The following is a 16,105-nucleotide window of genomic DNA, read 5'->3' as shown; positions in this document are numbered from 1 at the left end:
GAAAATATTTTTGTACTTTGTCATTGTCAATTCAAAAAAATGTTACCTAAATGTAAGCATTTTTTATATTTTTTTACAATATAATTGAACATGCTTAATTTTAAAATCTATTAAAAATTAGTAAAAATTAATTAGTTCAGGTAAAACTATTGTTTAATTATAGATTAAATGTTGTGGTAAAAGGGACGTTTTTCCATTTAGCTTGTTATGATCCTGTTATCCAAACTTTGTCCCTTTATATATATATATATATATATTATATTATTTTATCTTTTTAAATGTATCATTACTTTGTTGTTGTTCATATAAAATTAAAATGTGAAAATGTTAAATTCTATTTGAATATTACTACTATTTGAATTTCACTAATACACAATTTACCACATTAGAATTGCACGTAGTATTTTATCAAGCAAATGAATAAACATGACAAATTAGAACTGCAGATGTAGACTGAGCTGACCCCAGTGCAACACATCAAATAACATTCCATAACTTTTGTAAAGTCTCTTAGAAATTAAATTAAAGTGTTTACTAAAAAAAATGAATACATAAAACAATTAATAAATACATTATTACAATATATAAAATGATTAAATACTAATTAAAAATAACAATTTAAAATAATGTTTTAAAATAAATATCATGGAAAAGGATGATTTTTTTTATTGTAGCTGGCTGACTACATTTAAATACATTTCTGATAAATGTCTTGGAGGTTAAATTATTTGTTCTTTTTCGTTTCAATTTGTAGGCCTCCAAGGGGATAACATGTAACCTACCAATTATATGAAATTCAAACTACAACATATTTGTGCATTATTATAATTGAATTCCCTATAAATACTGTATTATAACAGCCGTATTTTTGAGCAACTCCCATAATTACGTTGCACACACACAAACACACACTCGTTGCTTCTTGAGAGAATAATGAAACACAAACCAGTGACGTGTAGATTGAAGTTAATAATTCACAGGGAAAAGATGAAAAAAAAAAAAATCCACATACATATTAGACATCCAAAAAAGATCCTTTAAATAAATGCATGATAAATAAGAAACAAGTAAGTCCCGGTTCATAACATATCTCTTGTTGTTTGTGAGAATAAAACCTGAACAAATGATCAATAAATACAACATAAAACCTTTTGTAAAAGAACATTTTTGAGATATGCGTGTTCTGTCCTAAAACATAAAAACTGTGAATACATTTTCGCCAAATGTTTTTGTAACAGTGCACTTGGTAGCCGAGATGCATACCAAACACTGAGCTCAGCAGTAGTGAGGAACAAAGACTAATGGCGCCCACGAGTGTTGAAAATATGTATTACATCTGCATCAAACAACTGGAAGTTTGTACTTTCACTGCTCTTTTTAAAGCTGGAAATGTCCCATTGTTCACTGAAAGATACGCAAGGCAGATTAGACATTTTAGACACCTTCAATTCAGATTTGACGGAAATCAATGTTTTTCATGAAATTTCAATACTTGTAGAATTTATTTTCAGATGCATGATACAGTGGCAAAATGTATTAGGCCCATTTTAAAATGTTTCCATATTAACTCTAAAAAAAAAAAAAAATTATAAATATATATATATATATATATATATATATATATATATATATATTTCTAATTCCTTAAAGACTGTTCACTAAAGTGATGAAATTTCCCACACTCAGTTCTTTTGTGTTAGTTTTAGCAGTTCTTCTACTCGGAGGGACCCTGCACACTGATTCAATAGAGGCCACTGTGAAAGTATTAATTCCCAAAGAACATAATTCAATAATTAAAGAATTAAAAGTAAATCAAATTTAAACATAACATCTTTGCAAATATTTTGATTTGTTCAGGGAGGGAAAAAAAAAAAAAAAAATCCTAATTTGAGATGCACATGTGAATAAAGAAGCGTACTCAAATGATCACCATGGCCAAAATCCTTCCGACATAGTCGCAGTGAAAATTTGCTAAAACATTTGAGTATTTTACTTAAAGCCTGGTTTTGTATCTGTGAAAAAGTGTTAAAATATGTATTACATCTGCATCAGAAAACTAGAACTGTGTACATCACCACTCTTTTTAAAACAGGAAATGTTTTATTGTTCACAATGATATTCAAGGCCAATTAGAAATTCTTAACAGCCACTTTCAGTTCGGGTTTGACAGAAATAAATGTTTTTCATCAAATTTCAATACTTGTAGAATACATTTTTCCGAATGAATTACAGAGCGGCAAAATGTAATATCTTAAAAGGTGACTATTTTTACACAAAAAAAATATTTTCAACTAAAACGTATTTGGAATTTGACATTAATGTTAACACTGTCAGGTTGAATAGACCTTTTCTGAACAAACTCACAGACTCAGTACTTTGTGTAAGTTTTAGCAGTTCTTCTATTCAGAGGGATTCAATAGATTCAAACTGATTCAATAGAGCCCACTGTGAAAATATTCATTTCCAAAACACATATTTCAACCTTTAAATGATTAAATAATTAAAAGTAAATAAAACAATTAAACGAGTTCTTTTCAAATATTTTGATATGTTCAGGGATAAAAATTCCAAATTTGAAATCCACAGGTAATAAATGTGAATGAAGAAGTGGAATGAAAATATATTTAATCAAGGCCAAAATCCTGCTGATATATTTGCACAGTGAAAATTTGTTAAAACACGAGTATTTTATTTAAAAGTCTGGTTTTGTATCTGTCAAAATTCAATTAAGCAAATATATACAAACACTTTAAGATACTTTGAATGTCTTGTTTTGAAAGCGGACGAGTTATTGAGCATCAATGCAAAGCATTTAATTTATTCTCCGACAGCAGCGGGACAGAAGTCAGCTAAATCCTCAAATATTTGGCATGTTCATTTATTTACCGGTCAAGTGTTATGCCGCGTATGCTGAAACACAGGTAGAGTGTGCAATCCACCCCGTGGGTAACGAAGATGTTCGTCCAACATTTGTTCATGCATTGTCAGCACGATCTGATATTTCCATGGGAAATATACTCAACATACACGCAGTGTCGGTCCCCTGATCAGCCTCAGCACAGAGAACTGACAAGTCCAAGTTTTACACAATGAGATGGTGTTGATGTGCGTGTGCGGCCCTACATTCTGGTCCCAATGCAGAAAGTGAGGTTGTGGAGGGACTGAAGGAGCAGGACAGGGACCCTCCCACTGTGCTGCTGTGACAGACAAAGAGAGAAAAGGATAAGATGCGACGTAAGAAGACGGGCTGCTTTGGACTTTCTGGCCCACTTGCTTAAAACTGGTGAAAATAAGTTCCTCAAATTAAGGAACCATGGGCATATAACATAGTTAGAGCAACACAATTATTTCATTGCATTGGAAATGTTAGTTGTCAATATTTTACATTTATACAAGGACAGCACCCGTGTTGTACGAAAAGGGTACAATCAATCAATCAATCAGTTGACTGATCGATCAGCCGGTCAATGAATTTATTTAAAGTGCAAAATTACCAGCAACACGGTCTCTATACACAGCAATGACAAAAAACAGACCAGTGAGCGAATAAAGTAATAAAAGTGAAGAGACAACCACATTAAAACATCAATGTTAACATTCAAAACATTTAGTGGACGATAAAATGACAAAATTAGAATGATCGAATCACATGAAAACATCAGTGTTGAAAGGTTGAAATGACATGTGGTAGTGGTATTTAAATACGTGCAGAGCAAATGATTGTGTTGAGAAGAAATTCTACATAGATAAAAAAAATATATATTAAAAATACTGTACCTCCAATCACTTTTGCTGCATCGAACTGTCCGTTTGCTCCTCCACAGCAGGTTCTACCAGCCGGTTGTATGAGAATGCCAACATCATCTGTGGTAGATGTAGATAGTATTTAATCGGCATTAATATAAAATATAAAGTGTGCTACTACATAACACAAATTAATGCTGGATTCTCTCCTACATTCCTACATTTTCGGTTAATTGTTTATTTTCCATAAGTTTCTGTTGGACTGCCAGGTTGCTGTCACTGATGGATGTGACACTGAAAACCATCACAAATATAAAAACTGTTTAAAAACATTAATATGAATAATTTGTATATCCGAAAAGTCATGAAAGAAGTGCAATGTGGACTTCCTTTGATTTGTTTAGAAGTGCTTCTCTGACAGGCAAATACCCAGGTTTGGTTTTCTTCTTTGTCACTGACAAACTGAGGAAACATTTGATTGTTGTGCTCTGGTGCGCCCACGCTTCATTACGAGCATTTTGTTATGCTTGTTTGTTTCCTAATCCAAGAGGAGCTGCTGGCTATAGATGTCAACTTGCATCTTCTTTTCCGAGCTTTCAACCCTTTTGCGTGGTTTGTTTGTTTCTCATTTGTTCTAATTAGTTTCTCGCTGCTAAGAAAACACTCACATGGCAATTTTTACTTGGAACAGAAATCAGCTGTACACATTACACAAATAATGGAGCTCAATTTTAAACACTGGAAGTGCTGAGGTTTTAGAAATGGGGGCAAATCAAAGAGCATGGGCTACTTTTATTCATCTAAGCAGCCTGGCGGGTGGGGTGATGAATCATTATGTTCTCAGCAGGTCCCATTACTCATACCTCATAAATGAAAATTGGTAAACTACAAGGGAGGGAAACTTAGGAAAAGTTAAATGGCACAAATAAGGAGCCAAATAAAAAAAAAATAGTGTTCTTTTATACACTCAATTTACATTTATGGAGATACTGAAGGGAACTGGATATTCAGTAATCAGCAAAATGTACCATAAAATACTTTTTCGAAGTAAAATAAAAATGTCAGATTTCCTTGAATGTGTTTAATTCAAGTCGTTAATAAAGCTGGGTTTTGCCCTGGTAGTTAATGGAGGTTCAACTCGGTTACACTGGGTTGAAATTGCACACAGCAACAGCGTCCGTGTGGTTGTATTACCATGGGTCCATCTCCATTCACTCAACCACAGACAAAATGACATTTCTATTTTCCTACCGTTAACAGTGCCAGCAGTGCTAACATCACCCCCATCATAATATACACGTTGTCGGTATGACTTCCTGCCCACAGAGGGCCCAGGATGGTGGCCAGGCCCCCCACTGAGCGACGCACTCCCTGACTGAAGCCTGTAGTGCAGACGAGAGACAGACAGAAGAACCCAACACACAAAACACCACAGGGTGAAAGACTTCCTCTTTGAAGTTATGAATCAAACGGAATCAAATGACATCCAGCACGTAATGCCTTTGTTGGCCCACTAGATGGGGTTGTTTCTCACCTTGTGTTTTCTCCGCAGTAACTTTGGAGAAGAGGGAAATCTGGGCTACATTTACAAATGGCAAACCCAGAACCTGCAGAAATACCCCAATGATGAACTGGGTCAGCTGCCATGAGAAACTACCTATAGAAAACAGAGGGAAACAGAAGAAAACAGGAGAAAATATTGAGTTAATAAGCACTACACTGGCATTTTCTGAGGATGCCTATATCCGTTATATATCCATCAGATATTTTTATCCAGATTTAAAGATGTTTGGTTGGAAAAATTCAGATAACGGTTAACCTGCTTTATAAACAGGGCATAAAAGTCATATTAGTATACCGTTGTAAATAACTCACTTCCTGAACTCAAGGTGTGTCTCAGTGTGAGATCAGGGATGGACTGTCTGGCAACATCAGTTACTGTTAGTGATGATATGCTGGTGCAACGAAAAAATGTCATTCAAATTCTCTGACCTATCGGGTTGGCCATGAAGATGAGGCACCAGATACAGGAGATGATGCAGATGATCAGACCAATGACGAGGATCACCCGCTCCACAACGTGGCGGCTCAGCCAGCGCACAAACAGGAAGCCAGAAATCATCACAATACCGCCGAGAAAGTACATCAGGCTGTTCTCCAGCTCATCAAAGCCGAAATATTTCTGGGTCAGCGGAGTCACAATGGTCTGACGGGAGACAGGTTGAAAATTAACAAGTCATAGTGGGTTAAAATGTCTGCTGGTGGGTTCTACAATTCCTTTTCCAGTATGGTTTCACCAGTTTCAGGTTTATTTCGAAATAACTATCAATCTCTTGAAAATAGGTGCATTACTTCACATGTTGAAGGAAAAGTGATGCCTAACTAAAGAAATATGACGCAAACTTGTTTTGTTATTCAGTCCCATGATATCTATTTGTATGTGCATGTTTTTGGGCACCTCCAGCGCTGTCTGATTGAAGAGGGTGATGAACTGAGCAGCCAGCAGCACGACCACCTCCTCTCTTATAAACTCTGGTACAACGAGTGTCAGAGATCAGCAGCAAGTTCAAAGCAGAGAAAAAGAGAAAAGAGAAAAAGTGAGAGTGATATGTAAACGTCCACCATTTTGCACCTGTATGTTACAAAAAGATTAAATGATTCCTCCCAGTGCTACTTGGAATATGGATACTTGAGCGGTTTTAAAAAATGTTCTGGAGCGTGTACTTTACAGCTCATAACTTGGCAAATCATGCTACTTTTTATAAAACTAAATATACTTTTTTTTTTTTTTTTTTTACAAAAACCAATAGCTGCCTGGCCTGGCCCCTCCCGAAGTGGAGGAAATACTTCCCCTCACGCTGGTAAAGAATGGCCATGATAGAATTACAGCCTACTCTGTGTTTCTGCAGCACGCGGGAAAAATAGGCCTCGGTTCTATTTCAAAAATGTCGCACCGCACACGTGAGGCGTGAAACGCAGATGAGACGCGCAACTCAGGAGGCAGTGAGGCTTTTCTAATACCTTAATATGGACGCCGATATCAAATGGTGCCGCGCAGCAACAGATAATGCACATGACACGCAGTTAGCGTGTTCAAGGCCTAATACTAGGCTGATGGCTTTCTTGCATGGTAAGGAAATACAAAAAATGTACAGCATGCATTGGAAAATTTGAAAGGAGCTAAAACTTGTCAACAAACTATTTTAACTCTTGAAGAGGAAAAAAGACATATTGAGCTAACTGAAGTTGTGTAAACAGGAAATACACCCAACCCTGAGCACCATCTTGCACAGATAGTGTGAACCACCCACCTCGGAATATGTTGGACTTCTTCTGCAGGGGTGTTGGTGTCGCAGGAGAGGGAAGTGGAGAAATATGATCCAGCGTGGGGTTGGAAGCACGGTTTCCGGGTGAACTGGATGTCACCAATGACCCGTAGGACCCCATCAGCTCCTCGGACCCCATCAGTGGCTTTTCTTCTTCATCACTCTCTTCTTCAATCTCCATGCCAAGGCCTTGTTTATTCTCCTCCTCCCCGTCTTTGCTTCTCAAACGACCATTGGCCTTCCCCTTCTCCAGGGGTGGTAGGTCCCAGTACATGAAGCCCACCGCCAGTTGAAGGAGAATCCACAGCAGACACATAAACAACTGTAAGGGGCAGAAGAAGAGCGTTACGGCCTTTCTTTGGTGGGACAAAGGATGTATCACAAAGCTGAAACATCTTCTTACGGTGCACACTGATACGTTCTGAGCCTTACCCCAGGTGCAGTGTATTTATTGACTGCAAAAGGACCCATGTGGAAATCACACAGCCTCAGAAAGATGTTAAATGCTGGACCTGTGTAAAAACATGTATGTTAACCCGTGAAACCTGGCTACAATATCTGGGTAAGTAAGCAGTTTGATTGACCAAAAAGATTAAAAAAAAAAAATGCAAATGATCATGATCTTTGGTATTTGTCGTCAGAAAGCAGAGGAGCACGGACCAATCAGAAGGCCAACTTGTCGACATGCCATGACAGCAGCAAATACAGTGGCCCGGTCCTCTGGGGCAGAGATTCTGGTCAGGAGGCCAAAGATGGAAGAGCCAGAGCCTGCACCAATGCCTGAAAAATATACTTCATGAGTATGTAAAACCTGCAGCTTTGCAGAGGATACAAATTCAGAGTATATTGTATACCATGTCCATAAAACATACAAGACTGTCATTAAACTAACATAATAACACAAGTAAAAGTTGAATTACAAAACCTTACCGGTGAACCTAAAATCTGCAGATTTATGGGTGCTGTTAGGAACTATAATAAAGAATAGGGGTGTATCTTGAAAAAAAGCTTTTAAAGAGGTTTGTTGATTCACACACTTATTCTAATCCTAAAAATATCATTATTTATCAGTTTTTTTGGTTAACTAAAGGGTTCCAAAACGTAAATTTATTTTTCAGATACAGAGAATATCGTAATCTTGTCAAGCTCCTCTGTATGACAAATGTATTATATCGGGATCCAATCTGAAAAATGATTGCTGACTCACCTGCTACCAATCTGCTTGACACCAAGAGCCACTTGGAGTAGCCCATGAAGTACATTAAATTACCTGGACAGTAAAAATAAAAAATAAGGTTATAATATACAACATTGATAGTGATTTTACTGTAAATGGTGATTTAGACAAGACATTCGGGTAAAGGTTCAAGCTAATAAAAATCCTATTTGTGGGCAAGAGCAATGGCTATAAGAAAACATGCGAGAAGTGTGGACTCACCAACTATCTCAAAAAGGTTGGAAAACAGGATGATCTTCTTCGTGGTGAGTGTTCTGTCGGACCACAAGCCAAACAACGGTCCTGACAGCAAGCCACTCAGACTGAAGGCTGACAGGGTCATACCCAGGAAGTAAGGCGCCGCATCTAAAGTCTGCAAGTACCTCCATATTGTGGGTAGGATCACCGCTGAGGAGACACCAGTGACAGGATTTAGCTTGTACCTTATTTCTGAATTACTCTTCATTTTCTGAAACACTATCCTTGAGTAACTTCTTGGAAAACAGCTTAATGTCTAACTCAAACAAAATTCGCCACAATACTGCATGTGCTTTTTGTAAACAACCTTATAGCCTGTCAGCAGAGTAACGAACACCATAACAGCTGGTGAGCAGATAACAAGTCACATGTATTAGGTACGGATTCTTAGGCCAAGAAATTGTCTTAAAAGTACAAATCTGAATACAGAAGCCGGACTTGTTCAACCTGAATACACAACACTATGAAGTGAAGTTTGTCTATTGTAAATATGTTGAATGCACACCATCTAACCCAGTGATCGTGAGTCGTCAGATCCTTACAATTATTTAAACTGCTGTGTTGGACTTCTGCCTTTTCATAAGTATAATCACCTCTGCTGCACTGTTATGGCTTCTGGAGTCTGTTCTACAACTTTGTAAATTCCTTTTTGTCTGTTTTAGTATACATGTATTTCATTTTAATCTTTTCTCTGGTGTTTCCTCATTACAGACTTATCTAGGACTTTGCACACGGATGGATAGGGAAGGAGGAGGACGCTTAAGTGGTATTGTTATATTGAAAATTTAAATTCAAAATTAATGTCACATTGTGTTTGTATGAACAGTGCTATACAAGTAAGATCTGATTAATTGATTCTTGGTGCAACTTTTGAATCAAACAATCAGGTAACACAGAGAGCTGCTTGAAGACAATGAAGTTGAACTTTAGCTGCAGTGGTGTCTCTTTCTCCTCAAAAGGACAGAGAAAGGACAGCCTGATTCATGTTTTCATGAGATGACATGTTATAAAAGATGTTGATTAACTGAAAAGGACAACTCGGATGTGATTCAATGCGGTCTCTTTAAACAGGATTTTGGTGCAACTGGGCCATGTATATTAACAATTATATAGTGGTCTAGCTAGTGGTTCTGTCCCAGTGTACCTTGAGAGAATCACTTATCACTTGTGAGCACATTCCTCCTTTCCTAGCATCCTCACGTTGACTCCCTGTTTAGGCATAATTTAATTTAGTAATTTTTATCTCTTGTGTACAAGGGATTAAATGGAGCAGCTCCAGTTTATCTATCTGACCTGTTGCACTCCTATAAATCTTGTATATAGCTCTTTTGGGTTGGTCTTTTACAGACTTATCCAGACTGACTCGTAAGGTCGAATGTTTTGTCAGTAGCAGCTCCAGTTTTTAAATCGAGACTGAAATCTTTCTTGTTCTCACTCGGATTTCCTGATTAGGCCCCATTTTGATTGTAATTTATTGAAAAGTTTTAAGTAGTTTGGTTGGTGATATTGTTGTATTTTATTCTTTCTTAAAATGTTCCACAGAATTGCATCAAACCCTCAAAATTTCAAATAAACCTATTTTACCTATTTATTATTTGGGTTGCAGTGTAGTGACATATGTACATATTTCTAAAGCAGAGTTGCTGATGTGTGAATTAGAATTCAGTTTGTTAACACATGACCTTTTACAGCATGATTGAAGTGATGTTATTTTGTTTGAGTGAGGTTTAACAACCCACAGATAGTTTCTGTCCTGTCTTTTTTCCATCAGATAGTAGTTTAAATTACATTTTTCAGTCAGTAATTGTAACACGATGTTGAGTTACACAGCTTTTTTTCCACGATGAAGGCTGCACAAAAAGAATCCTGAGTAAAAAAATGCAAGACATGATAACAGCCTTCAACATTCATCAATCCAACCCACCAATCACACACTGTATGGGTCACAAGTCAGTAACTAACTCTCAAGTTTGTCAATCAAATGTAAAATTCATTCAATTTGGCAATATTCGTCCTGTATGACAAAAAAATAACCACCAAAAGCTTGATTTTGACGTTCACAAATAGACTACTTTATCTACAATATCTGTTCACTAAATGAAATATCTTACTAGTCCCAAGAATTAAAATATTTGAGTTTACGGGAAGTAATTTAATTCTGATCTTAAGCTGATGATGTTTGAGTCATTTTCTAGGACTGTCAATAACCAAACAAATCTTACCATATTCCACACCGCTTAGAATAAAGATGAGTCCAATAGTTAAGAATGTGAGTTTCTTCCGTCGATTATCCATCTCTGTCCAGCTGCTACAACTTTCCATCTATTCTTTGCCTAATTATTCTTCAAAATACATTTCCATTCTTGTGTCTCTACGAAACACGAGCTGACATAATCCCGAGTGCAATGCCTTCAATTACAGCAGGGAAATGCCAAGTCTCTCAGCAGACAGCGCGAAATATGTTCAATTAGGAATGCATATTGTTCTGCCCGGCTCAATAATGAGTGTGCATGGCACCAGTTTACTGAAAATGGTGCACCTTAATAATAATTAAAAAAAAAACGAGCTGGCAACGCTGTTTGCATGTCGCAGCTCGAGCCATCAGACGCAGCTGTGCGCTCCTGCGCAGTTTAAACCCGCCTACATCACTGCCGGTGGTCTAATGAGAGAGGCTGGGCAGGCTCAGACACTGAGCCCCCCCCCCCCCCCCCCCCCCCCCCCACCAATCCGTAAAAAAGGGACGTACACGTCAGATTATACGTGCTCTTTGAGGCACAGTTGTTTCATAATAATGTCATTTTGCACAAGCCGCTGTAAAAGCCTGTATTATTTTGAGTTTAAGTGAAGAGGCTTAGGCTATTTGAAGTCCAGAAGCAATGCCAAAACATACAGTGTGTGCCTGCTCCAGTAATTATAGCAGAACTATGAGTTTATTTTGCATTTAAGATGTCATCAGACAAGCTGTCATCACCCAGGAAACTAATTTATATGGAAGAACATGACATGAGGGATGTGAGCAAAAAGACCTCAAAATTGACTGTGTAAACACAGTGACATAGACAAGGATCATTCTGGATCCAATCACAGTGAAAAGGCTGTTTCAGAGGTTTTCAGTCATCACAAGAGCAGCCTGATGCAAACAACTGGGTATTTATCATCAGTCAAATAAAACCGAGCAGTTCTATTGACTTTAAAAATTAAAAAAAAAAAACACAGTGAACCATTCATCCATTATCTATACCTGCTTTTATCCTGAGCAGGGTCACAGGGGGGGCTGGAGCCTATCCCAGCTCACATTGGGTGAAGGCAGGGTACACCCTGGACAGATCACCAGTCCATCACAGGGCCACATAGAGACAGACGGAAACAAAGACCATTCACGCTCTCATTCACAACCAAGGGCAATTTGTAGAACTAACAATTAACCTGAGACGCATGTTTTTGGATGGTGGCGGGAGGTCGGAGTACCCGGAGGGAACCCACGCGGGCACATGGAGGACATGCAGGCTCCGCACAGAAAGGCCCAGGCCCGGACACGAACCCCAAACCTTTTTACTGTGAGGCGACAATGCTAACCGTTGCACCACCGTGCCGTGCCGCCCCCACAGCGAACCATTCAAGACAATGTTTAAGATGGGTCTTCCAACAGTATACTCCTACAACGATGTTCTTAAACATTACAAAGCATTACTGTTGTTGTCTCTGCTCAAGCTACAAGCTTGCTCTATAGCGTCACTACATTCTCGTGTATTTAAGGCTTTCCATGCACACATCAGGAGTCTGTGTGAATCACTGGCAGTGCTCTCCGCCATCCTGTGACATCCATTACCACTGACACAGAGAATCCTCTTTAGTGTACAACAGCTTCCTTTTTGCCCATAATTACATTTTCTGTCTCCTGAGTGTCCACATTTTATTTTGCTGCTATGTAAGCAAAATGTAAAAAGAGTTTCCCACGGCATCCTGGGTAATAAAGTCCCATCTGTGAGCTGGTATTAAAACATTAACATTTCTTAACGTACTTGCCAGGAAACATAATCTTCAAAAGTTGTATCAAATGATCTGAGGCAGGTTTATCGACAGTTCATGAATGCAGAACTGCATAAAAACAAGAGGAGTAAAGGTTGAGGCCAAATTTGAAGGCAGCTGCTCACTCTAAAACATATATAAGTTATATGAGCAGTGTTGGCTGGTTACTGTTGAACTGTAACAATGACAGATTAATAGTTATCCTGTTAAACATGTAAAAAGTAATGTAACTATTTGAATTACTTCAAAGTAATGTAACTTATTACATTCGGTTGTTTTCTATCTCATGTTTAAAACCGGGCAATAAAGCTGAAATGTTCTCAAATCTAGTCCAAACTAGTCAGCGTAAACCTCACAACACTCAACACTGATTACTGTATAACTTTAGTTAAAAGTTCTTCAATATAATTTGAACAAGGATGGAAATGTTTAGATTTACAAGTTTAACCACCAGAACAAATCATAGCATGTAGATCGAAACTGACTGCAGTGAAGGATAAATGTTCAGAAAAGCTCAAACTAAGTCTACAGCTATTATTTATTCCATGCCGAGTGATGACAGAACTATAAACAGGGCTGGGTTCTCTTTTTCACACTGGTTCGTGAATGAAAGTTTTCAACACTGCATAGCGTGAAGTAGGTACCGAGATAAATGGTTGGAAGAAAACCTAAAAGAATAAACATGCTACAACAAAGCACGAGGTCACTGACAATCTAACGATCATTTTGTATAAAAGAAATCTTTATTTACAGTTTGCCAGCAGGTGGAGGTTGCAGCGGTTCTTACAAGTCACAGTCTTTAGTCTGAAGTTCATCTTCTTGGAGGAACTATTTGGAATCAATAAGAGTAAAAAAAAAAAACTGAATATGGTTTCTGGAGCGTTTATGTCCTCTGTTTGCATGTTTGCGGTCCCCGGTTGAGTATGACTTCAAGGCTGACTGTGGCGGTGGTAGAAACAAGGTGGGTGAGCGGAGTCGGGTTTCAGAAGGCCAGCTTCTTCATCAGGAGGTAGACCCTGGAGTCCACCTCAAAGCCGTGCAGGTTGTTGGCGTCTCCCTGCAGCCTCATGAGGAGGCCTCCGTAAGACACGTAGGCAGAGCTGAAACGAGGAGCACACCACTCTGAAACACTAATCACTGACTGATAAAAAAAAAAGGTCGCCTCGGTTTAAATGACCCCACTGTTACACACACAGACACATAGATGACGACTTCCTCTTCGTGTAATACACCAGACGTGATCGTTTGCAGATTATGCAGCGATGTAAATTCACTCACAGACGTGTTGCAGCTTCGGTTGAAGTCTCGTCGCCCTCGATCTTGTAAACCTTCCCGTACATCACATAATCAAACTGGTCGGCTCTGGAAAATCAAACAAAGGGAAGTCAGAGCGCAAATCTCAAGCAGCAAAAAAAGTACGATATACATTAGGTGAATATGAAACACGAGTGAAACGCAGATGCTACTGGATCCACTAACAAATATGGCCACCAATATATTAACATGTGTTAAAAAAAATAACAAGCAAATATCTTACCGAGACGGCCGGTCATCCTGAGGATTGTACTCTCCATCATCCGGTGTGCCATCTTCATACAACGTGCTGGCAATAACCAGTCTGAACTTGTCACCTTATTGAAATGGACAGATGATAACAGTGGGTTTATCAAATCATCGTGCACTTGTGCAAATTGGCTTATTGAGGGCTTTTTCACGCATCTTCCTTTATCCCCTTATGAAAAGCAACACTAAGCTTCAAAATAACTTGAGTGTTACACTGACTTGTAATACAGAGACTGTATCACTCTTTCATTCCCACCCTGTGCCCCGAACACCTCTTCTTGAACTACGTAACTCGGGTTGACCAGCTACCGTTTCTCGTTAGAGGTGCGTAAACGCTTTACGTCACACACGACCCCCGACTGCGTCGGTTCACGCGAGTGAAACTCTTGATTCTAGTTGACATGCGCTTCGTTCTCGAACAGGCAACACGCACAGAACTAGAACATCTAGTAATTACCATTGTCTGTGTGATTACCGCTCGTGGCCGCAGAGGCGCCTCTTATTGTTGCCCAGCAGAAGTTACACGATGTAGAAACTCAGACGAGCATTTCTGTTTTGATTATACAGCAGGTCTTGGTGCTACAAATACTGTGGAATGAGCTGTTTAGACTTTGCACGCCAGAACACTGTAATGGTTTAGTTTCCTTTGGTTTGAACAAGATAATCATATTATAAGCTCATTTTATATGTGTTTGTAAACTAAATTCAGATGTTGTAGGAGCCAGTGAGGATACAATGATGTAACTATCTTACCAAACAATAATCTTTACTTTTAAAAGGCCAGGTGCAAAAGACAAAAAAAGTTACTCTTTTTTTTATTGTATTTTTTAAGTTTATCTTTATCTTGCACCGTGAAGCACTTTGACATGCTTTTCTGTATGAAAGGTCAGTGGAGTATGGTTGAGTTCCTTACCGAGATCAACGGGATAGATCTGAATGTTCACGTCCAAGATGAGGTCCATCTTGAAAGACTCACTTTCACAATGTAGACGAGACACTGCAGCAAAAATAATAATAATAATAATAATAATCAGCCATTGCAGAGTTTAGATTTGTTCATTTACACTTTTGAGCTGAAGGACATTAATTGAAAACCACCGGACACACATTAACCAAATGTAAGAAAACACACAAAACATAAAACTCAAAACAAAAGAAAGAAATAAGATCACTAACAACTAACATTAGAATTCATTTTTGTAATTTTTAGCATTGGTTTTTCGTGTTGTTGGATACTTTAAAAAAAAAACAATTCCTATAATTACTCCCCTTTTACTTGCGTTTAGATGTCCACAAACAACAAAAACATATGGGTGCTTAAGTTAGATAGAAGCTAACATTTATCTATAATTTTAAGATCATGCCCAATAAAAAAAAATTAAAAAAAACCTGCAGAAATTGCAGTAGCAGAAAACAGGTCATATTGCAGTACACAAGTCGGTGATATAATTCCCCACATTCCTGAAGCTCGTCATACGTATTTCATTTCACACACCTCTGTCAAACTTCTTGCCATCCGGATCGATGTCTTTTACATCAAAGATATCCTCAAACAGAATTCCGGCCATCCCTGCCCCAGTCTATGCGCCTGTAAAAGACAAAAGACAAAAAAACAGAAAATCAACGACGCCTCGCATGACTGAATGACATCGAGCCAAACTTATGAGCTCCTGTCTTCAGTATTAAGTGCAGTCAGCGGTCTTCTATTCAAACTAGCTGTTAGCTTTAACGTGCTGTCCCTGAGCTCACCTCAAAATAAGACCCAAAAACTCGCGTGTTATGTCGCGAAGACAGCGGCGTCGCAGGTCCTCGGTTTCGCTCCAGACAACAAGCGTTTAAAGACAGCGCTGGATTTCTTTTTCGAGTGAAACTTCATTCATTATTTCAAGAAACCAGACTTGTGGCCGCGCGGGAACAATGTGCTCGACCTTTCGCGTGGGAAGTACTTCCGGTTCACGCCGGCCTACAA

General features: G+C 38.3%; 2 protein-coding genes across 3 annotated transcripts; both read right to left on the bottom strand.

The window, feature by feature from the left end:
- Positions 1 to 1,639: 1,639 nt before the first annotated feature.
- On the bottom strand, positions 1,640 to 11,129 carry mfsd8l1 (major facilitator superfamily domain containing 8-like 1). Of its 2 annotated transcripts, none has more exons than XM_069153418.1 (12): positions 10,767 to 11,129; positions 8,509 to 8,694; positions 8,278 to 8,340; positions 7,731 to 7,850; positions 7,503 to 7,582; positions 7,056 to 7,392; positions 6,203 to 6,276; positions 5,737 to 5,950; positions 5,279 to 5,401; positions 4,996 to 5,126; positions 3,778 to 3,864; positions 1,640 to 3,197 (listed from the first exon to the last, which is right to left on the bottom strand). In XM_069153418.1, the coding sequence occupies exons 1-11, from the start codon at positions 10,864 to 10,866 to the stop codon at positions 3,784 to 3,786; spliced, it is 1,509 nt and encodes a 502-aa protein (XP_069009519.1). In that variant the 5' UTR covers positions 10,867 to 11,129; the 3' UTR covers positions 1,640 to 3,197; positions 3,778 to 3,783. The 2 variants fall into 2 exon arrangements, with proteins under 2 accessions (XP_069009519.1, XP_069009520.1); XM_069153419.1 differs by having other exon boundaries at positions 1,640 to 3,194.
- Positions 11,130 to 13,294: 2,165 nt separating this feature from the next.
- Positions 13,295 to 16,063, bottom strand: polr2h (RNA polymerase II, I and III subunit H). The gene is made up of 6 exons (XM_069152897.1): positions 15,886 to 16,063; positions 15,632 to 15,724; positions 15,050 to 15,133; positions 14,111 to 14,204; positions 13,852 to 13,935; positions 13,295 to 13,673 (listed from the first exon to the last, which is right to left on the bottom strand). The coding sequence occupies exons 2-6, from the start codon at positions 15,702 to 15,704 to the stop codon at positions 13,556 to 13,558; spliced, it is 453 nt and encodes a 150-aa protein (XP_069008998.1). The 5' UTR covers positions 15,705 to 15,724; positions 15,886 to 16,063; the 3' UTR covers positions 13,295 to 13,555.
- Positions 16,064 to 16,105: the final 42 nt, after the last annotated feature.

This window comes from Embiotoca jacksoni, unplaced genomic scaffold, assembly GCF_022577435.1.
Source record: "Embiotoca jacksoni isolate LCO1_2020_lvr unplaced genomic scaffold, fEmbJac1.0.p SCAF_19, whole genome shotgun sequence".
NCBI lineage: Eukaryota > Metazoa > Chordata > Actinopteri > Embiotocidae > Embiotoca > Embiotoca jacksoni.
Note: the sequence above shows the minus strand (reverse complement) of the source record. Positions and strands in the feature narration are given on the sequence as shown.